The sequence below is a fragment of the Colias eurytheme genome, chromosome 26, assembly GCF_061535395.1.
Source record: "Colias eurytheme isolate Ceu_HAF_F1 chromosome 26, ilColEury1 Martin Lab GWU primary, whole genome shotgun sequence".
Taxonomy (NCBI): Eukaryota; Metazoa; Arthropoda; class Insecta; order Lepidoptera; family Pieridae; genus Colias; species Colias eurytheme.
In genome coordinates this window covers 6,021,965-6,046,700 of record NC_143005.1, presented here as the reverse complement: position 1 = coordinate 6,046,700, position 24,736 = coordinate 6,021,965, and the positions used below count along the sequence as shown (strand labels likewise).

At 32.8% G+C, this 24,736-nt stretch overlaps 1 protein-coding gene across 2 annotated transcripts in view; it reads right to left on the bottom strand.

Annotated features, from left to right (window-relative positions):
- The window catches only part of LOC149897212 (paired box protein Pax-6-like), a 42,482-nt gene extending 18,082 nt beyond the window's left edge, over window positions 1-24,400 (bottom strand). Inside the window, exons 1-4 of one of the 2 annotated variants that reach the window (XM_090116579.1) lie at window positions 24,316-24,400; window positions 23,375-23,540; window positions 21,007-21,187; window positions 954-1,203 (exon numbers count right to left, since the gene is read on the bottom strand). In XM_090116579.1, the coding sequence (XP_089972705.1) occupies window positions 954-1,203; window positions 21,007-21,187; window positions 23,375-23,540; window positions 24,316-24,400 (682 nt within the window). The remainder of the gene's footprint in view (window positions 1-953; window positions 1,204-21,006; window positions 21,188-23,374; window positions 23,541-24,315) is intronic. The other variant, XM_090116580.1, reaches the window with a different exon arrangement.
- Between the last annotated feature and the right edge of the window lie 336 nt (window positions 24,401-24,736).

The window sequence follows — 24,736 nt, the reverse complement described above, 5'->3', positions numbered from 1 at the left end:
CATTCTATTGTTTGCAACCAAAAATAAATATATGTACTTTTAAGTTTTAATATTCATTTGTTATAAAGTTATACTGACTTGCTTGGCAAAACTTCTTATTAAAAGCTGACAAGACATACATACATTTATAAGAATTTTAATAGTCGTTTTAAAGAAACGACAAATTTCATTGAATTCAATCAATGTATTTCCTACACATGAGTGTGTAGGAAATATAAATAAAAAGCATTTATATTTAAAATAATAATATAACACAAATACATAAGGAAATACTTTACAGAAACGTAATCTTCAATAGGTATCGAAATTAAAAATTCCATAACTGCTCCGTGCCGTTGTCCGGGTTTGAGAAAAACGTTCAAAGCCAACCTAATTGGATACAGACTACAGACCACTACAAAGGGGGATGTTTGAGATAAAAATGAAAATTAAATCTTCCAAGCGGATGGGCAGAGTAATGTTTTTGACGGTAGGGAGGCCGGGGGGTGTCCCGCAAATCGACTATCAAAATGCCGAGGAAAAAAGTGTTGCCAGACTGTGACCGACCGCGGATTGCCATTTTGCGATTTTTTTTTGTTTTTTTGTTGTTGTTTTTTTTTAATTATTCCCGTCTGTGATGCGTTGCGGTTGCGGGTTCCGCTGTTTTAGAGGTTGGTTTTCGAGTTGGTGAATTTTTATCATGTGTTTTTTTGATGAATGTAATATTATAAAGGAATGTATGTACAAATGATGTTTTATATAAAATATATCATTATTTTTTTGACTGATATAAGCGGCTAACGTGTAAATGAAACGAACCTTAACTTTTACCTTACTGTGAATTAAAGAAGAAGTTATGATGCGTATTTAAGCAGAATAATTATATACCTACATTGGTGTTTGAAAGTAACTTCAATATAACAACTACTGCTTTAGATCCTCTTTTCATTCCACTTAACTACAAAACCACTGACCTTTCTTCATCCCCATATCTCCATTGCACATCGGCTGCGGTCCAGGGCTCAAGCTATGCAGCTGGTACGGGCTGCGAGTATCGATCTGCGTCGGCCAGGGAGCCCTGGGCCAGTTGGGAGCTGCCCCCGGAGTGCCCAAAAGCCGCAGACGCTCGTAAACTGGTGTAGAACAGTCTGTAGGTGGTTGCTGGCTTGTGGACTTCTCCTTTTGAGCTGCCAGGTTCCGGAGTACTCGGTTGATTGATGATACCTGGAAAAGAGGAAGCGTTAGCAAAATTGCAACAAAGAGTTGTTAAAAAATGTCTTAACGTTAATGAGTCTTCTGTTACAGCAGTGTTTAGGTAGAGAAAGGAGAAGCTTTCTGGAGCCATTTTTAAATCTATAACTCGATTAGTCTCTACGGAGATTGGCAAAAGTGGCCAAAAGTCAAAGGAACTTTTATCAAAACTCTACATTATTCTAACTTATCATTGCTTTGCCATAGATACAAAAAAATAACAGTTTTTAACGTAGTTAATTTTGCAGACATTTATACCCTAAAATCTTAATGGTGCTTAAAATCGCATTCACTTCATAATAATTGAACCCTGAATGAATAGGAATTGATTGATGAAGCAGATAGCAAAATAGACGCACTAAAAGAATTTAGCTGTGTCAGTTTGCTTTATGATCAGTGATGTATGATAAGCATGCCTATTTAGAGTTTGGGTAGCACTCGTATTAACAGCCATGTATTTTCCATAATGCTAAGTAAATTGATAATAAGTAAAAATAAAAACTATCGCTACTTTCTTTTGAAATTTATTAATCAATTTTTAAACAGCTTTATCTCGTTTTTCCTTCTATTAAATAGCTTGAAAGTAAAAGAGACAAAACACTAATTAAATAAATCGATGACAAAATATTTTTATAATTAGGCCCTTATTACATGTTTTGCATATAGCAGATTTTATCTATAAGTGGTAATATGATAGATTTACATAAGTTCACATCAACTTATATCTATTATATTTCTATATTAATTAGACTGTGACTCGTGATAAATTATTTGTGTGGTCCTATAGGAAGATAATATTAAGATATCGTTCGATGTCACTGATAATGTCGTCAATGCGAGATCAGAAAAGCGTGTAACGTACGCGTCTTATTGGAATTTATGTATGTTTTGGTATGTTTTATTAAATATTATATAGTATCTATTTTAAGACTAATGGTGGTTCAATGTTATATTCTTATAACTAACAGGAAACTGCTCTTGAATATTTGTTTTGTAATCTCTTAAATATTTTACTTGCAATGGTAGAGAGAGTTTGACTAAATTTTTAATTATAGAGTACGTTTTGAAAATAAGATTATGTTAAAAGTAAAATTACAAATTATTATAAGGTAGTAATCGAATCCTTCTACGGTTTTGATCACCTGAATATACAAGACTAACATTCTATTATGAATTATTTCTTTCTTGAGCAGTAGATTTTGTTTAATTTAACATCAGCTTATAGGAGAAGCATGCTAAGTATTGAATTGATCTTTTTTATGAAAGTTAATACTGTCTAAATTTCCTAGATAGTAGCTAAGCCCCAAGATAGTATATCCAAGTCTCAAGATTTAGCCTCCAGGCCACCCGGGTACGCGTAGACCAAAACTGTCCACACACCAACTGTCACACTGACATGTGACAGCGCGGCAAACGGACGTACCGGTAACTTAGACGTAGGGCAGGAAGGCGAGACACGGTAACACGATACGCAGACACGCGGTGGTCCGATCGGCGTGCTGACTGGCAGCTGGCGCGATGCCCGATCGAGCGAGAAAGCGCGGCACGTTCGAAAAACGAACGCTCGATATTTTTTTATTGTCTATGATTAGCAACTTTTTTTGGCGGGTAATTGAGCGCTGTGATTGTCGAATTACAACACACTTGTAGTTAACGTTGGTTAGAGATAAGCACGATCTAAAAAACTTAGGTATGCTGCAATTTTAGGAAAATGAACACCTTCATGAATTTATAGGGATATGAAAGCAAAGATACCTACATATTTTTTTCTAATTGACTCTATTTATGCCATTTCTTCATGTCTAAATACCTATGAAACATAGACAATAAAATTGAATTAAAATTATCCAATTCAAAGATACTGTTATTGTTACTGTAAAGAATTCTTAATTGCAATCTCAGGTGATCAGAATACTTCGATTAGAAAATTATAACAAGGCGTCTAATTAAAAGTCGACAATCTTGACTGTCCGACTAGAAAAATGGCTCTCAAGGGGTTGCAACTTATAAAATTTCCTAACAAAATGAACTGAAAATTTTTAACAAGGAACGAGTGATGTTTTTCAAAGATTGAACGCCAATGATTCGTGCCAATTAAATATTTGCTATTTTAATAATAGACAACAATTTTAAATATTCAAGCGAAGCTTTAAAACGAAAAACAAATCTGAGAAAACTTTAGGATGAATGCGTATTAAAATAAGCATAACAATATTAATGAATAATGCGAATAAAAACGTAAAGATATTTTCCTACTAGAGTGCTCTGAAAGCTTTCAAAGGTGCGCGGTTTGTAAAAAACAATTATGCATAACCATAAACAAGCGGTCCGTGTAGAAGTGTGGCCATGTGTGAAAAACGTCTGTGCGCTGGTCGTTTGTAAAAAAATAAACTCGGCAAAGGACCTGTAAATGCTTCCATAATTCGTATTACACACTCATTGACTTGTTTTCACGATTGTACTCGACTAATTCACCAATTAGTAAATAACCCTTCTGTTGTAGGTATTTATGTTTATATCTGTTTACACATATTAATTTTCTTTATGAGAATGCATTTAGACAATGTCCAGTTAACAATCGTTTCTCGTTCGGTTGGACTTAAATAGATTTTTTGTGGTTTTAAATGTTCACGGGGAATTAAGTTTACAATGCAGCTAACGTAAGTAGTGACTAGTGAATTACTTATATTTATTGGAAGGATTTAACTCGTAAATGTCAAGTAACATCTTTTTAAATGTTCTTAAAAAGGTATCCTTTGGGATTTGGATTATAGAGTCTTTACTTGTTTTATGTTATAAGAAGTATTTAGTATAATAATTTCATATGTTTAATATATTATAGATATATATTTTCAAAAGTTAGATTAGTTTCTTAAGTTCGATTTGATGTAGCATATATTCGTAGCTGATTTATTTTAGTTTGATAGCGCAAAAAAAACTGTATAAGAAGCTTCATATAGAAAATAAATAAAAAGATACACACACGAAAGAAAAGAACTTAAAAAATACTCAACCTTTTAAACCAATTACCAAATAAGCAAAATACGTAGCGGAGCTTTCATATTTATAGCTCTACTAGCGGTCCGCCCCGGCTTCGCCCGTGGTACATATGAAAAATAGATGTTGGCCGATTCTCAGACTTACCCGATATGCACAGAAAATTTCATGAGAATCGGTCCACCCGTTTCGGAGGAGTATGCAGACTAACATTGTGACACGAGAATTTTATATATAAGATGTATTTGTAGCATTGATATATCTCAAATTTTGGTATTACATTTTTATGTAGAGCAAATATTTTGTTTTGATAAAATCACAGAAGACTGATTTATTTACTTCAATTAGTATTTAAAGATTGACATTTTATATCTTGGCTTAAATGCCTATTAAAATAACGATATCATATTAAAAATATAACATAACCGTAAGCTAATAGGAAACATAATACTTTACGTAGTCGCTTACGGTCTTGTTTACGAATATGTAGAGCCTATCTATTTATCTAATAGTATGTACATTGTACATAGAATCTTTTGAATATATTCAGAGCAATTGAATTTAGTATGGAATGATGTTTAGTAGGTAAATATTTCTTGTTCAGATTACAAATGTTCTTACCATAGAAATCTAAATAACAATACACTAGAACTGCTATCCATACTATACTAATATTATAAATGCGAAAGTAACTCTGTCTGTCTGTCTGTTACTCAATCACGCCAGAACTACTGAACCAATTTGCATGAAATTGGTATAGATATATTTGATACCCGAGAAAGGACATAGGATAGGTTTTATCCCGGAAAACCTACGGGAACGGGTTTTTCTCTGAAAACGCGGGCGAAGCCGCGGGCGGAAAGCTAGTAATGTCATAATTATAATGAAAACCACTGTCGCCAAAACCCACACATATTTAAACCAATAGCTAAATAGTACACACAAGTAAACTATGCCTTTATTGGACAGGTTCATTTTAGAGAAAACTAACTTAAAAAAATAAATTCAGAATTTTAATATGTCGCACGCACGATTTTATATCCTGTGTTTTGAAAGAGCGTTTCTTCTCGCGTAAAAGGTACTTGAAATAAAAATATATAAACGCTGCGACATCCACGGAATATTCGTATAACGAAATGAAATTCAAACACCATACCGACAATCGTAGCCCCGATACGAGAAGTCGAGTTTTGAATACAAAATAAATTACATTATACCTACCGTACCTACGAAACGGTACAGTAAAAATGAAAGGTACCCTCTAAATACCGGGTGAGGTGAAGCGAAAAAATTATCTTATATTTGTTCAGACGCCGTGAACGTAGGGCGAAAATACTTTTCAATAAGCTTAGGGATTTTTTTTATTTTTACCACGGCCATCTTGTAAACGAATCGATGGGAGCATTTAATAATTCTAATTGCATTTAATCGGTTTATAGCCTGCTTGGAATGCATTTATTTTCATGGATCTTGGTGGTAGTTATTGGAAAAACTTTAAAGAAAAAGATCTTCATTTTTATTTTATTTTTTACTTAATACCCTAATTTTATTTAATTAAAAGAGAACAATATAGAGTTAAATGTTTGGGTTCATAGTTAAAAATAAATCGATTTGGAAATGTCAACTACTGAAATATATGATAGTTTAGTAAAATTCATAAAAGTATCTCAAGAACTTCCTGATGTTTCATGAATTGTTTCCATTTAAAGATCAATTAACAAACTTTACAAGTGTGTAAGCTGGTTAAGCATGAAACCGTTACACACACACACAGGTAGAGTTACATTATTTTATAAACATGATTAAAATGTTCCCTCTATATCGTGTTTAAAGTCTCTGATCTAAAAATAAACCTACTAACAGTTCTACCGAAGGGGCGATTCAGGGTTCTATGTATGTTATTAAAACACCTAAACGTACCTACTACATGATGGTTTCACACAAAACGCCTACGACAAGAACTAAATTAACTACATGAGTTTTGTGACACTTTCGTAAAATATTAGCTACCTACGATTTTCCTTTTTTATGTTTTTTAAATACCTAAACCCAATAAAACATCCAAATAAGTTTATTGGCATCAAATCTTCGAGTTGCAGGCAATTAAATTCAATCTTCATATTCATTTCTTTCGTTTACGTATTTATCATTTGCAAAATGCCATTTAAAACTATCGCGCTATCTAGTACAACGCTCGCTTACTTCGTTCAGAATTATAATGTCGCCGAATAAAAAAGCAGTGCATTACTCTCAGCATTGTTGAATACTGAAGGGTCCTTCACAATAGGCAACCTGCTGGGTGTATTGTGCGCGAAGTCGGCACTTTGCGAGTCAATATTTTGGCTGACTTTTACTCTTGTCAGAGGTTTTAAATCTTTGCAACGTAAGCGTACAACTGCGCACCTCGTAGTGCGTCGGGCCTCGCTGCATTTCATTGATTATCCTTTTGTTTTTTCTTTTCACGTTTTGAATTTCGAATTCAATGCGAAAATCTGGTGTTGATGCAGCGTCATTATATTCAGCCTTTTGTTGCTTTTTTATCTGTTGAAATGCTTACTTAATACGAATGCGCACGCCGCGACGCTGAATGAATTTCATATTTTGCATAAAATATTTAAAGGAGAATATCAAACAATGACTTGCGAAATTTGAATTATTGTATACTTAATTCCGCGTGATAAAAGGACAAAAGAATTCATGCTTGGAATAATTGAAATAAAGCTACCACAAGACGCCCCTTGACTTAAGAACCGACGCCTTCTGAATTAAAAAAAAAACTTTCCCGCCCATGCTCGATGACATCGCGGGTCAACATTTAATTCGAGTCATTCCCACGATTTGAAATTTCAATTTAATCGTTAACTATTGTTGTTTGCAATCAAAGAAATGGGTCAATACGTAAAGAGCTCATAAATTCCATTGTTTGATTGAGACTTATAGGCAGTTTATCAATACGGCATTGCATTGTGACGCTGCGGGGTGCGCCCATACAATATTACAAGAATCTAAGGTGTTTCGTTCCTCATTCTGAATCATTTGAGAGTGAAATGATATGCAACCATTTATTAGGTGCTTTCTCATGGTGGCTGCTGAGCGAATCGATCCGTGAATTATTTCGTCAATATGGTGGGGTACTTAATTAATTTTGTTTGAATGGTAAACTTGGAATTCGCCGATAAATATGTATTGTTCGTCCTTTATTATTTACGTTGAAAATTAAAATGTCAATACATTTATATTTGTTTAGTATTTCCTTTACTAAACAAAGTGAATAACGAAGTGATATCCAAAATAGATTTTCTTCGAAGGGGTAATAGGGAAAATATTATAGTAAATCACATTTTATATAATATTCACCTTTCCGAGTCGGCAGATATATCGCTATTTTCCGCGGAATGGTCGACTGTTTCCAGTGTGAGCCCAAAACCCCCGAAAGGGCTGGCGTGAAATTGATTATTGATTTATTTTATTATATTTTTAAGGATGGATAAGGGTGGCTTCCTTTCGAGCTTGGTAAGAGTGAAATAATAGGAAGTGTGACGAAGTGATTGCGCCGGTCGTAAAAGCGTGATAAATTGTTATTTTATTGATTGAGGTTAGACTTATATTTGAGTAAGGATTGCCCTTAAATGCTTAAATACTCATTGGACCGATTTTAATCTGTATGATTAGCATAAAGCTATTGGGTTCATTAAAGACATGTAACTTTTGTATGTATTTTTATTAAAGTTATTTAAACTATCATTTTTATTTATGTGTGTTATTTATTTTTATACTTTAATAATAAACTCACACATAGGTAGGTACACTCCAGGGCACAACGAAGATTTCTTTAAACTAGCAAATAATAAAGTGAAAACAGGGAGGGTCAACACAATTAAATACCTTCATCTTTGAGAATCAACCAAATGGCAAAAGTCAATTGTGTTTATTTCATGAACCGCTCCGAGTCGTCGATAATGGTGATTTTATTTTAATGACAATAATCATTATTATTAATATAATGTATTATATTCGGCACGAGGATGAACGCTCGACTGAATCATAAAGACTGGTAACGGACGTTTTTACGTTTATATTTTATGAAAATAAGCGTTACTTTTGTTTGCTGTTAAAACGTGTTCGGTTTGACGCGTGCTATTGTGTTATATGAAATATACTTTTGAAACAATACAAGTCAACGCGACGCGTCGAAAGGTGCGCTTGAGTAAGTATTGTATGAAGTGAGATAAAAAAAGATAATTAGGTAGTAATGATATTTTAATGTATGTATAAGTATTTCTAATGATAGAGTAGGTACTCATACCTTATTGAACGAATTTTTCTTAAGCACTTTACATTCGAATACCTACCTAAACGGTTTGATACAAATTATTTATATTTTAAAGTTCACCTTTTATATGTTGTTTCAATATAGAAAATAAAATTAATACTACATAGAAAGTTTGTAAGCAGTGAACTTATCAAAATTAGTCGTAGTTCAATAAGTGTGAACTTCAACCATTTTAGATCTAGATACTCTAGTAATAAATTTTACGAATTGCAATGAATATAATAATTATAAATCAAACACCAACCAAACTGCGGCTGCGCAATCGTCTATAATTACAGACAACTGACACCCTGTAATCACCGAATTAAATCTCCCAAAAAAACTTCATAAATATTCATTTAAGCATATCTCGATACTATTATTACATTTAATACCCACCCTCGAACAACAAAACCCGACAAGGACATCGTTTAAGCACAAAAGCACTGCACACTGCATAAAATTATAATAAATATGAGAAAGAGCTATAAATTATAGTCGGAGCGAGAAAGATGGGTAGAGCGGTCATCGCGAATGCTATTGCAGTGTTGCCACATTCGTAAATCGCAAGGTGACAATAGTGACATGTCATTTGGGGGCATCAATGTTGTAGGGTAGTTGTAATAAGTCATAACTCATGTTAACTCGAGGAGGGGTATCGTAATGACTATGAATTCTGATTTAGATCGAAACCTATTATTGTCGGGTGACGACGCTGTCAACGCTTTCTTAGGGTCGACGTGATCTGTTAAATTATTGTAAAATGGTTTTAAATTCGCAAAATTATTGGGGACTATGGGAGCATGAATGTGGTCCTAACTAGGAGATTGCATAATTGCGTATTGACTGCTTTTTAATTATCTCTTCGACCGGCTTCGGCGTAAAAATTGGTTAAATTGTCATTGTCTAAAAGAAACAGTGTCTGGGCGCTGTCTGCGCGTTTGAACGTTCATTTCCCTATCTAATACGCACGATAATCTGCATCTATAGCCACAGATGTAAGCTGTATGTATAGAAGTGAATGCTAACAGTCGCATTTAGCTAAACAAGCAGAATGCGTGGTCAGTGGATGGCGTGTGTGGAATGCTAATCCAGATTGGGTAATGAATGGTCGGCTGCGTTTGGCCGGCGAGCTTTGAGTTGGATATTAGCGTATTGATTTGTTTCATCAACTATTCAATACAAGGCATCCCTTTTACTTTTGTGCTAATCTTCTAATATGTTTGCATGATGTTTGTTTGAGATATATTAGTGACTAAATAAATAAATAAATAAATCATTTATTTGCAAGTAAACATGGTATATACATACCTAGGTGTTAAGAATAAGATACATTATTTCAGCATGTTTAGCCGTTATTCAACGGCATGCAAATACATTTTTCATTAGATACATTACATTAGATTAGATTCGATTACATTAGATATTACATTTTATATTATGTCTTCTTAATTTTATTTTATTAAAATCAATTCATTTGTTATTCATTCACATTATTATAATTAATATTTCACAATTCATTCATATTCATTACAAAAATTACATACATTATTACAAAATTAATATTAAGACGCAAGTAGACAATGTTAATTACGAGTTTAGGTATTCTTTAACACTATAAAAACATTTCTGTTGAAGCCATTTATGATATAAAAAATAATTTAGTATCTAACTTTTTTAATTTAGTTGGCACTTTATTATATATTATTACACTCATACAAAGACAGTTGTTATTATATTTTTTTAATCTAGGATATAGGACTATAATAATAAAAGTAATAATTAAATATATAAATAAGCTCTACCCTCTTCTACGAGTGTAGAGCTTGTAAAGCTAACATCATATTTGTGATATTTAAAATTTTTTTAAACGTGTTTTTTCGTACCTTAATTATAAAGTTATAAACCTCACAAAGTCACAAAGTAGTACCTAATTTCAACTTTGGTTCAAAGAATCATGCATCACACTTTAAAGTTATAAACTAGGTACTTACTACAACTAAGTTATTCACATGTTTTAATTAGGTTTATATACCTTCCTTCGTTAATTTTCAAATCAGAAATATATATTTGTTAAACGTACAGATACTTGGATAGCTATAACTAAATTGAGAAAAATATTGTTAAACACGACATATCCTGTCTTTCGTATTCGCCATATTGCGAATAAATAAAGCCGATTCCCGTAATTCCAACATTTTACACATTTCAACGACCATTAACTAATTTGAATATATCATAAATAGGGAGATTCCTCAAGCGGGTTGAAGTGGGATTAAAATTAAACTTGCGTAAAACGTATAGCATATGTCGATAGCGAGGGCCGCACCCCACTAAATAAGATTTTATTCTTATAAAAAATAAATAAAATCACGCTCCCAAGTTCCTGATTGTGAGCAAATACGTAAAATTAATTAGTCTTGGAAGCTTTTTTGATGTTTAGTTAATAGATTGGCTGTTCTAACGGTTTTTCTTGAGACTATTTGTGTAGAGGGTTTTTTTATTGTAACTTAATATATTTTAAGTTAAATAATCTTTCTTTTTATAATTTTTTGATGACTATTTATTCCAAGCTTTCAACTTTGAATTAGTTGCTTTTAGTTATTAACTTATAGAATAATCAAATTATCATATACAGAGGTTGTTTTTGTGAGAAAATGTTGAGGCAAATTGAATATTATAGACCATATTTATTATGTGGCATTAAAATATAAGCTACCTACCTAAATTACAACTATACAGTGTGGATATTTTCGATTGGCCCTGGAAACAGCTTTTTTTTTTAATTTTTAGTTAGTTCAATTCCCGGGCGAAACAAGTGAATTTTCGCAAATCTTTGAATGCAGATCTATTTCTATTGAAAAATAAAGAAATATTTCTTTTAAGCAAAATTTGCTATCTCCATTATTTCAAGTACTTTCCCTCCAGGATCCATCGAAAATTTCCACACTGTATAAGGTAAACCTACATCTTACAAAGTGGTTATAATTATAGCACCAAAGAAAACAGTCCTCAGATGAACATACAAAGACCTATCATAAATACACAGAATTTCCATTACAAAATTTAACAAGATAATACGACAAGCAAATTAAATTCCCTCACAACGGCTAATGTTTATCAAAGAAAGCCTAAGAGGCTGATTATGACTGTTTGGTAGTACTCCGTTTGAAGTGCAGTCAAGCGTTGTGGCCCTAAGAATGCCTTTAACTGCGTAACTTGCTAGGCAAATATATAAGGTATAGAGAACATAGGTATATAATATTTGAAGGTAAATGGAGATGAAAGTAACTAGTTTGAATGATAACAAGCTTACTACTAGGTATATTAATAAGTAATTATGTAATTTTGTAATGTAGGAGAGTCCGTGGGAGATCGTCCTTCACCGATCTGATAACCAGATGAGACGTATTTTTTTTTAAATATTTTTTATAAACAAATATGCCTATAATTGCTTGCCTATCGAAAAGTGGTCATGGGTCTCCCACGGGCTCTGATATCATAATATTGGCACCTAAATAGAACTTTAAAACGACTACGCGTGGTATGTATATAAATATGTAGTTAAATACACATATCTAGAAATAAAAAAATACACACAGAGTCAATTAATTCTTGTGTAAATGTAGAGTTGCATCCGATTTATGTAAACTTTATAGCAATAAAATAGGCTTATTGATTCGGTGTTTTCATTGTTGGAATTTTGTCCATTTTTATGTTGTTTGTGGCTAGTAATATTAGAAAAATATGAGTGACTATTTGAAACAATTTGTCTTATGTAACGAAATTAATTATACTACCCAACTAATTATTATGTTATTGTGAAAAATAAGTTCTGTAAATGATATAATCTATGAATAAGCCACTTTAAACTACGTAGTAAAACGCACGTGTTCCTTTTAATTGTAATCAAATACATAATGAGAGATTTTTACAAACTAGACCCTAGCCTAATAAAAGCGTTTAATTCGTTACAATACCCCAATATGTAGTCCCAAGTTGATAGTAATCTCGTATTTTATCTAATCAAGTATCTGTTGATATTGCGTACAGGGGTGTGGTACGGTCAGAATAAAAGGCAAATATTAGTCATTAGTAAGAGACCTAATCTCGAGAGATTTTAAAAGTGCGATATTATAGGATCGTATTCAAAATTTCTCTGAAAAAATACACTTTATCAATAAATAAATACAAATCTGTGTTGACATTTTTATTTTAGTATCTACCTATTAACTGGATACGCTATTGCTTGCATTTTTTTATCGTAAAAATTGTCTAATTCCGTTTCAGCACGAATATAATATTGAAAACAATTTTACTTGATCTTCACTTTATTTATTTTATTATTATATTTTCTTAGCAATTTTTTTGCTGTCCGTACACGTGGGATCACAAGTGTGGCATCTCAACTGTAGTGGACGAAGGGATTAAGCGCTAATATACGCAATCCGTTCCTACTTGATTTTAATGTTGTAATTATACTGTGTACATAATATATTCATACGACGAACAAAGTGGTATTTTTTATATGTATAACTTGTTATAGGGTTGATGTACCAATAGTTGACCATTTAAGCGGTTTTATCTTTAGCTACATATAAAAAACGGGTTATTTGTTTTACGTTCAATGTTATTTTTGGGACACAGATAATTGAATACTCACTGCAACTATTCTTCTTAATATCAATTTGATAACCTTTAAAGGTTTTATGAAAACTACTCTGAAAGTTACTTCTGCTAAAAACACCATTACTTGACCACTGATCACCAATATCTGACCATCATTGCTCTAAAAGTTGACCATTTTCAAAATGAACAAAATGTCCTTCTTCGAACATTAGTTTTGTTTAATAAATAAATATATTATTTAATAAATAAAAATAGGTTGATGAAATCAAACCACTTGGTCACGGAAATCAAGTGGACAACTCAAGGTTAATAATATTCTCGGCCCCGAAACCTGACCAACTAAGTTCGGTATAAAAATTTTACGGTGGTCAGCTTTTGGAAATATGTAACATAAAGCTATGACTTAACTGCGGCTTATATGGTTTGTTAAATTAGGTAGGTATAAGCACAAAACAAAGCAAGTCTTTCTTAGCAAAATATAAAGAACCAAGAGCTGACCATACTGGTCAACAATAGGCGAAAAATTGTTTTTGTTGCTCCAAAAGATAACCAGGCCGCTAAAAATCATGAAAAACTGTTCATGCCAAAAATGAAGCCGAAAGTCTATAACAGAATGGTTCAACATTATGCCTATAACAAGACATATAAAGAGTAATCGATTGCTCTCAAGATAAATTAAGATTTCCCAATCAACTCCCGATAAAAAACTCTTAGTAAAAAATGTGATTACTTACGGGGCACCTACTTAATGACATCTTCGTGTTGAAAAAATGTCAATATTTCTGACCATTGGCAGCAAGGTTTGTTTTTATTTTATAAATTATGTTGCTTTATAGAAAAAACAATAAACTATCATCTGGGGCTGCCGTATTTTCTTAATTAGCGCGTATATTTGAATTTCGGTCATGCATTGGCGCTTGGTCAGCTAGTGGTACATTGACCCTAATTATTGTTGGAATTTTTTCTAAGAGAAAAAAATAACATTAGATTAGTAGTTTATACTTTATACTTGTATTTTCATAATTTAGTAGAGCTAGAATCCTGCATAAAAATCCTGCAAAAACACTATTTGCATTATTAAAAGGAAAAAAATCGCGAAAAACTGTTGTTGAAAATATAGCTTTTCCAAATTTAACTCAATGATATAATTTTTTGTAAATTCTTAAAATAATAACATTAAATTATTTAATATTTTCTCAATAAAAGAGCTAACCAAAACATTTCCAATACTCTTCAATGTAAAACTTAAAATTCTACAGAACTACAATACCAAATAATCTCGTTCAAAACTAGAACAAAATACAACACTTTAAATATTGCACAAGTCGATAATAATAAGAGGAAATAATATAAAAATTGCATCGACGCACGTGGCGTTTAGATACTTATCTCGCTTCGATTGTCACCCTTCGGCTCGCGTTAGTGATGAGCTTTGAAAAGTACAAATATTATGCTCACGGAAAACCGACGTGAGATATAAATATGTATATAGTATGTTCTGTGACGTTATTAGGTTCTCTTTACTTGCGTAGTTTTATGTTTCAGTATGTTTTAAGGAATTTTGTTTGTGGACTTGAACGTAGATAAAAAATTGAATCTAAATACCCAGACAATTTTAATAGAGTTTTTACTTAACTGTTAATAATATTTTTATAAAAAAGTTATTGAGTTATCATCTATTATTTTTTTTATAATTTAAAGTATAATATTATTTTAACTCTACCAAGAATTGTGATTAGATAAAATCGTTTTGACTACGTAATTTATAATATACCATGATTTATTTATAAAAGAATTAAACAGATAAATAAACAATTTTCCGTAAATATTATTAAAAATGGAAGCCAAAGCTATAAATAGTAATACATATATAAATAGTATATTTTGTAGTTGGTATTGTTATACCACTCTACATTTTATGGATTTAGGTATGTATAATCTATACGGGTACTCCCACAGGGGCTGGTTTCACAGCCTTATTATCTTATCTATCAATTAAGAACAACATTGATAAATACAGATGATGATAGCACTTTCTTTTTTGCAGATCAAAAACGACAAATACCGTATGAAAATTCGCGTTAAAAGTGTAAAATAGGCTATCAGGAATCTTATCAGTAAGCACTGAAATCGGCCTAGATGAATACCTACTACTATCATGCTATTATAAATATCTGACTTTGATTGTTTGTAGGTGAGTTGGGAAGTATTGATCCTATCATTAGAATTCTTTAAAAAAGCTACACTATGAGTGAAATACGCTTATTTATATCCCGGACTAACATTATGAGTGAAATACGATTATTTTTATCCCGAGCGAAGCCAAGGCAAGCGGCTAGTATAAAATCCATATGGTACTTATAAAGAATCAATAAGAATTAAACTCAACACAATAGTCCAGGAGGCGGTTGCGATCACGTGCCGGCTCGCCTTATTGCACTCAAAACCTGTAATTAACTGAGGGAGAATTCTATTGACACCTTAGCTGTAGTTATTGGTTTCATTAAATTATAAGTATTGTAATTATGTTGCAAGTGCTAGGGTAGTATGGAAAACATTTAAAAACGTAAATTAGGACATTCAAATGTTCTTTATCCTGCTATTTGCGCTCTAGGTTAACTCTACAAAAAAAATGCATTTAACTGATAACATATTTTTGGAAGAAGAAGACACAAAACAAATGTGCATTTGGGATAGCTTAATCTATATGAGTTTTTCAATATATTTATTGGAAAGCTTTTTATTGAAAACTGCAGAAGTTACATTAAAAACTTTCAGATAAAATCTATAATTATAAAATTCTTTACAATTGTTGTAAGTACGAGCAATTCGATTAACTGGATTTTATGTTTCTCTTTTTTTATAGCTACAAGGCATTTGCATGTGGCATCGTCACAAACAGCAAAACTAAACAATTGTTACGAATACATATTTATTTGCCGGACCGATCACACTCAAGTTTAATATAAGCCTTAAATCCCACGAATTGTGGTATTAATTTCCCTCTGACGCTTCTAGCTTTAAAGCAACTTTATAACGAGATATGTCTAACCAAATTGAACTCTATGTTTAATGAATAGAATACAATTTCGAAAAATTTTTGGCTATCAGATCTATTTAGCATTGTCATAGAAAATTGATCATTACTGCGTTGCAATAAGGTATGTTTTGCAGTGTGCGTAGGTTTAAGGGGAAGATGGGTAATACTGGACCACATGCATGTCGCGTGCGCGCCACGCGTTCCTGCGATAATCTTCTTTGACTCTCTTTGTTACAATTTGTTGCCGCGATATCCCAACCCCCGTGAGATCGCCGTCTCAGATATGATACGTAATGATATTTTAAATCAGTGTTCTGAGCTATTTGCCGGAACAATCTGCGCCTAATATCGTTGTATATTGTTTATTTATTTTCCGTGTGTAAATTTATAAGCCATTCTGAATGTGATAGGATAATAAAGGAAAGCGGTAAAGGATATATTTAGGAAACAGGAATAAAAATTAAAATTCTTTATGCGATAAATATATAAGTAGAAATAAGAACAAAGATAGGGCCTTCACTAGGGATTTAAAACTCGATTTACATTACAAAATTACGGCAGATTCCCTGCCTATTGAGTGTACGAATGTTAAAAGATGTAAAATAAGATAAGCTCTTAACTTATACAACTTATAATGTATGTAAAGTGTTTGCGATAATTAGATATATTCAATTTCCAACACCGTTCTTCTCCATTCAACTTTAGAACGAAATAATAAATATAAATGACATTGTGTTAAATTTTATTACCATGACATTTGCGACTTCGAATGTGTCACCAAAAAAATGGTCCAACATCATGCGCCGACAGTAACGTGACAAGAAAATATCGCGATACAATAAAATAAAGTTGTCATCCCCAGCAAAAGTGCCGGGAGCGTGCTAAATGCATTAATTTGGCCTGGATTTAGTGGCCCGGAAGTGATTTGCTACGGGAAAGCATGCTCAACACGATATGACCCTATGACAACCCTGACGACAATATACCCTCTCACCGCATATTTTTATTGTTAATTAAAATCGTACTGTAACATTATGGGTATTAATCACACATTTGAACGGCAAAACGAATCGTTTAGGGCTGTGTATTTAGTAAGGTTGAGTGGTTCCGCTTTTTTAGTTAAGGGTCGTTACTGTAAAGGTTTAACTGTAGTTTCAATCTTGTTTGTTATTAAGCTAAACGAGACGATTCAATAAGGGAATCAAATTCACAAATTCAAATTCAAATATTTTACAAAAGTTGTTCTGTAAATTGTAACATTCAAATAAATTTATATAAGAAATAAATTAAATTCTTACATTACTTTGTTCGTAACATTAAAATCGTAGTTTAGAAATTATGAATGAAAGTATAAGAAGAAATAAAATATAATACTTATAAAAGTAAGTACAGCAACGAAATAAAAAATCAATTAATCATATGTTAATTTAATATAGAGTCCCGTTCATATTAATTTTAGCTCAGGCATCACATTAACAAAATCAGACGAGAGTTGACGTCATACTGAATCGATCCCTTGACGTTAATATATTCACCTTTAAGCACCCTTAAATGTATCTACGTAAACACGACATAACCCTGTCCTCGATAAATACAGAGAGCGTTTACATATCATCTACCTGTTTATAGATACCTAAGAGCCCACCCTACCCTCGCTGATAACTTAAAGACTTTATCCCCTGTACAGGAATTTTTACGGTAACAAAAGCCTTCATATTTTCTTTATTCGCTCCGTGTCAAAATCGCCCTGTTCCCCCCATCCATTGAAAAAACGTCCAACTCTTTCGCACCTATTACAAAGCCGATATCTTCATCTCATTTTATAGATACCTTCCATTTCGGGGTTTTATGTTTTTCTCGATATTCTTGGCGGAGTGCTTAATGCTTCTTTTTCTCGAACCGTCAACGACAGGGTGATGGCATGAATTTATTAATTAATTTATGTTAAGTATTCAGTAGAAGGGGTGTTTAGGAATTTGCCCGTTGCTTAAATTCGACTTAATGACTGTGTTATTTTCGCATCTTAATATCTCTTTGCGCCGTTTCTTTTTAGAGGCCGTAAAGAGTTAAGACTACAGTAAAGTATGAGTTATACGTAGCAAATGTTTTGTTATGAGTTTCATTTGTCAACACCCTTGTATGGAAAAATTCAGACTTATTACTTATCTGAATTATTTTTATTTCTTTCCATAATCATTTCTCTGTTTAGGTATAGCTTAATAATTATAAGAATCTTTACGGGCAGGAAAGAACAAAGATTTCAGTTTTAGATTACATATTAGACAATTACCTATATACCAATAACTATCTACCTATCTTAGTTGACTAACACATTAATATTTTCCTATAAATATCAGAAATAAAATGATTATAAAATCCACATTTAATAAAACCAGCAAACAAAAGCATCAACCTCTATAGAGGCATCGACGACGCAAGGCACCAGTAGGGAGAGCCTTATTCAAAAAAGGGAAAAGACGAAGAAAAAAGTTATAACGTCGTCATATTGTTTTGCCAAGGGGTGGGAGGGGGCTAGTGCGGGAGATAAGGCGTTATGACATCCTATGTATATTTTAGTATGATGTTTTATACGATTTGAAATACTTTAGTTTGATACGGATTTTAAATTTGAACGAATCGTGTATTATAGAATGGAAGTGTGTAGAAGTTTTGAATTATGTTAAAATGGTTTGAGTGCAAGCTTTTTTCGTATAATTAAATAATACTTATGTAATTTATGTTTCCACTTGATTAATATGATAGAGCGATACTGTACCTAATCGATTAAATTAAATAACACTGTAAAATTTACTATTATAATATTGTGTCGCATTCTGCAAACATTTTCATTGGGAAGACCTAGTTTTAGAACATTTTATCGATCATAAGCTTAATTTTTAACTACCTGAGTATTAAAAAAATAATTTGATTAATAATAAAAGGTATTTTTACACTCTTAATTAAACCTTTAGCACTAAACTACATTATTGATCGCTTTTATAACCACATTTATAGAGTGTACTCCTATTTCTATATTCCGATACTCAAATAATTGTAGGCCAAGTGCACTAACAAAGAGTTTAAACGCCGGCCACAAAACGTATTATTAGGCTGGTAAAGTCGTTTACAAGTAGGTAAACCTCAGGCGGTCATGTTGCATGACATTCGTTATTGTTCACATAAGCCTATTAAATTATTGTACCACTCAATTTATTTCAAATTGAAATCAAGACTTAAAACAAGGTTAGATTTCAAATCAAATCAAATCAAATAATTTATTGCATACTAATACATTTTACATATTAGAAACCTTATGCAGTTATTGCAATACAATTTTATATTAAAATTACATTAATATTGTCACATACATTTCAATTTTCCAATACACAGATTACAAATTAACCATACCTAATAATAATATACAATTTAGATATGTCCGGGATTATACATTATAAATATTCGTAGATAACTTAGTTGAAGACGTAAATAAAAATACTCATATAGATGCATAGATATACATTTATTGCGATTGATTTATTTGGTAGGTTTAGTTAGATCGAGGTTTTCAAGTTGGATAAACCGTCAGAAGACAAAAGTCTATTATTTTTCGAATTAGTTTCCACATTAATTAGAAGAATAATTAATTGTTATTAAAACATCGGAAAATGACGGTAAAATTTAGAAAATTCATGGTTCGAGTGACATATAGTTTCCCGGGTCGAGAAGTTCGATATTATGTAAATAATAAATATCATGTCAGAATTAAATAAATAAGAGACTGACTTTTACATTGACTGTTTACTAAATAGTAAACAGTCAATGTAAAAGTCAGTCTCTTAGGGCGCTTGTGCACTACAAGGAATTTTACTGTCCGGCATTCCGATTTTTTACGGTCCGGTGTGGCATGAAAAAACCGATGAATTGCTTGTGCACCTGTCCGTCTTTACTCGGATCAGTGCGATACAGTTCAAGGAAGAATGGCGGTATAATGCTATCATAAATGATTGTTTTCGCATTTTACAAGAAACGAGTAAAAATATAGAAGGTGAAATATTATATTACTTCGTTATAATAAACGAAGTAAAGTACGGTAAAGTAGTTACGGTAAAGTTCCGTAAGAGATTTAAAATGCGTGTTTCACTTATTTATTTTAATCGGTGACGAGGAGCTAAATCTATTCCCACTTGAACTTTAACTTACCAATACTTACTTAGATAATAATTATAGGTCAATGTATATAAAATAACAATACCGACTTCTCAAATCTCATTGCCAGCTAAAAGAAAGTAAAACAAGAGCTTGCTTTCAATTGGCATATGTAATAAAAAGAGTAAAATCCAAGCAAGTGGGCACTCGAAAACAATTATACCTACAGCGACTCGTAAACTCAAAAAACCATCCGGAATAGGGAAAAGTAAAAATGTCGGACAGTAAAATTACGTATAGTGCACAAGCTAGTATTTAGATTAATTGCGTGCCATACCGGACCGTAAAAAATCGGAATGCCGGACCGTAAAATTCCTTGTAGTGGACAAACGCCCTTAGTCAGTAAATAATTCTGCACTTATGCCTGCAGAAATAAAAAATTTGATTTCTGCAGGCATAAGTGCAGAATTATTTACTGATGTTATATTAATAAAAATAAGCAATCGTCGTCTTGTAGTACACCTATTAACAACAATTAATTTTCGAATGTATTATCGCAATACATGCAGTGGAACGAACAGGCGAGATCTTAATAATAAAACGAATTTCACCTCCCAAATAATCTGTATATAAAAATTTAAAAGGTACTCACACTAGGTATATTATCCGAAGTACACACTCCTTCACTGAGCAGGCGATCTCTGATCTCCCAGGCGAAGATAGAAGGACATTCACGTTTGTACTGGGCTATCTTGCTGACCACCTCTGCGGTGGCCACCCGGGGTTTTGAACCACCGATCGCACGAGGTCGAATGGACCCCGTTTCGTAGTATCTGTGAAGTAGAAGACTGTTTATATGGGCAATTAAATAGGACATATCGATGTGTACAAATACATATTATGTACCTACATAGAAATATCAATAACATCATGGACAATTAAATTGGCTATGTTATGTATTTGTGAAATGTTTCAAACAGATTTTTTCGTTTGCTAACCAAAATGTAAATAAGTAAGATGCATAAATTAATTGAACAATAGAAACATTTTAATTATTCTGGCTGTTTCATACTCGTGAAAAAACTGTCGACTCACCTTTTCATTCTCAAACCAAAAATAGTACCTAAATATTTTAAAGGAAATCATCGAAGGTTAAATTGGTCGTAAATATTACTACATATTGAGCTGTAATTCTGTTTATATTTTGGCGAAACACGTGTATGAATTAGTGCGAAAATTTTACCCTTTTATATATTTACTAGCTGCCCGGGAAAACGTTGTTCGGCCTTACTTCTTATCACTTAGGAATATAAAAAATATTTTTTTTTCTAATTCTTAGACCAATAAGCATACAAAATTTTATGAGAATCGGTCAAACCGTTTCGGAGGAGTTTTACTACAAACATGAGAATATTTATATTTTTCAAAAAATTCTAGAACTAGACTTATATTTCGAAAAAGATCTATGTATGCTTTTGAATTTTGATATTTACAATGTTAAAAAGGTTTCCTGTGCCGATATCACACGGCAAAAGTTTTTATCTAATATCAAGTTGCGAACTGGTTTGGTGTCAGGTTCTTGAAGACGTATTTTGTTTTATTACCTGGCCATATGTTTACTATGAGTTTTTTAGTATGCTAAAATATACCTTACCTATAAGTTGTAACGTTTGGGAAATGTTAACTGTATTGATATTATGCATTAATTATTGATTTTGTTTTTATTATTTACACGAATCTACATGTATTTTATGTAATCGTATTGTTTCCCAATTCCCAGAAAAGTGACTAGCTCTTATTTAAAAAAAAATATTTTTTTGTGTAATAAATCTTCTCTATTGCTATCTATTTATTTAAAAAAAGTCTTCGAAATTTAAGTGGTTGAGCTTGGAAATCTTAGAGACAACATTATTTTGCATTCTATTCACATTGCAAAAATGTTGTTGATTTTTATATACATACTAGCTGTTCCCCGCGGTTTCACCCGCATTGCTCTGCTCCTGTTGGTCTTAGCGTGATGATATATAGCCTACTAGCTTTCCGCCCGCGGCTTCGCCCGCGATTCCAAAGAAAAACCCGTTTCCGTAGGATTTCCGGGATAAAACCTATCCTATGTCCTTTCTCGGGTATCAAAATATCTAAATCTCTATACCAAATTTCATGCAAATTGGTTCAGTAGTTAAGGCGTGATTGAGTAACAGACAGACAGACAGAGTTACTTTCGCATTTATAATATTAGTATGGATGAGTCAAGGATAGAAATAAATATTAGTTAATGCAAAATTAAAAATATAAAATCTCCTTCATCAAATCGACATGGAATTCCGTTATCAGTAAATAAAACCTCAATATACATATCAACCGCAAACTTAATAAAAATCAATATTCAATGCGTCATGAAAATAGACCGTGTCACGTTACACGTCTGTCACCTAAAACCAACCTTCGGAGTTACCTTGTCCGTCGAATAATACCGTCAATTTATATTTTCAATATTTATTCCATTAATCTCTTCGATCGGGTATTTTTAATCTAGCCGGTTTGGCTGTTTTGCTATGAAATGTGGTTGCAACTATGATACTGCGGTTGGGGCCTGTTAGACCTCGTATTGATTACAGGCAACATTTTTCGGATAACTGGGTGTAGTGTTGCCAGCGCTGGTCGGGATCTATGCTACTACGTTATGACGATTGTGGTTTGATCTTGGATATTACGATTGATTGAGCCGTTTGATTGATCCGGTCCAAGGATTAGTGGTCACCTAGAACAGTAGCCCAATAGAATCTTATTTGAAAATGTGGTATAATTTTATTTATATCCTTTGATAAACACTTCTGTGTCGTTTAATATCCTCTCCGATTTATACCGTGTACCTGAGCATAGGTCTATCCGTCCAAACTGTAGAAATGCTGAAGAAATATCATGAATCTTCGACGATCTTCTGATGCGTGGAGTCGAGCAGCGGTATGCCGTTCACGTGAGGAATAAGTAAAATGTGGCACAAAGCGACAATACGTTACCTGCCGAGTATCTTAGACACGCAGCCGTTGGAGACCTGCAGGATCCTGCTGATGTCGCAGGGCCGCGCCCCCGAGTGCGCCAGCTCGACGATCTTCTGCCGCGTGGAGTCGGGCAGCGGTCTGCCTCCTACAAACACGCCGCCGAGCTGGTTAACACCGCTGTGACCTGTTCACCACAAGCCTGCTTACTCTAATTAATCAAGTTTCCACTTCATGATGCACAGACTTATAATGTAACAGGTTCTGCCACAGCAATGCAGCGAACGAGCTTACAAGAAACGCAGCACACCTGCGCTGCGTTTTTTGTAAGTTACAAGAATGTTATTTGGTTTAGTGAGTTAATATTTCTAGGTCTAAATACTACGTGGCTTGATTTGGCTTATAGGGATGACCCATATATACTAAAAAGCTTAATAGTAATCTGAAAAATAGCGTTCTTGAAATTATTATTACCATTATTTTATAAGGTGATATGATTAATAATATTTCAAGCTTGCCGTGCACTTGTGTGAAAATATAAAGCAACTTGAGAATTGAATACGGTTTGTTAAAGCCGATCAATAAAAACGAAGGTGTTATAAGCGGATTCTAGACACTTTATAGTAAGAAATCAAAAGGCAAACACTACTCAAATCGTTTCGTTGTGAGAATCTGATCAAAATATTGACAACTTTTGATAAGCCTTGTTTATAATCTAATGCTTTTCAATATTAACGTAGTAGATATTTTGATTGCCTTTTTGCCGATACTCAATTTCTCTGAAATAACTAAATAGATAGTGTATATTCTGAAATTGTGTAAAGAATTTCTACAAAACTGCATTGACTGAATCTATCTAACAGATCAATCATCCTCTCAAAAAAACTCCTTTTCTTATTACTTAGTTTCAATATTCCAATCAGACTCATTAAATAAACAATGGTGGTCACCATTACCTTTACCTTTGTGCGCCAAGTCGTCCATCCTGTCCAAGAGTTGGTCCGGCGGCCAGGGTGAGATGGGGGTGATCTGCTGCGCCGGCAGCATCGTGTATACACCGTATTCTTCTATGGTGATGCCCTTTGTAAACATGGTATGAGTTTATAGTACAGGGTGTTTTTTTATGGTACAGGATGTTTTTTTATGGTAGGTACAGGTGATTTTTATGGTACCTACAGCTACAGGTTGATGTTTTTCGGAGGTTGAATTTTAATGTGATACGAAATTTGGTGGATAAAGAATATATTAACATCGTCAAAAGTATAGAATATAGATATTCTGAAGAAATGGAAAAAATGACGAGAACAAAAACGAATTGGTTTTATTAAAAACATAGAATGTTAGACCATGCCAATGTGTTATTTAGTTCCTTGTAGAAAGGTT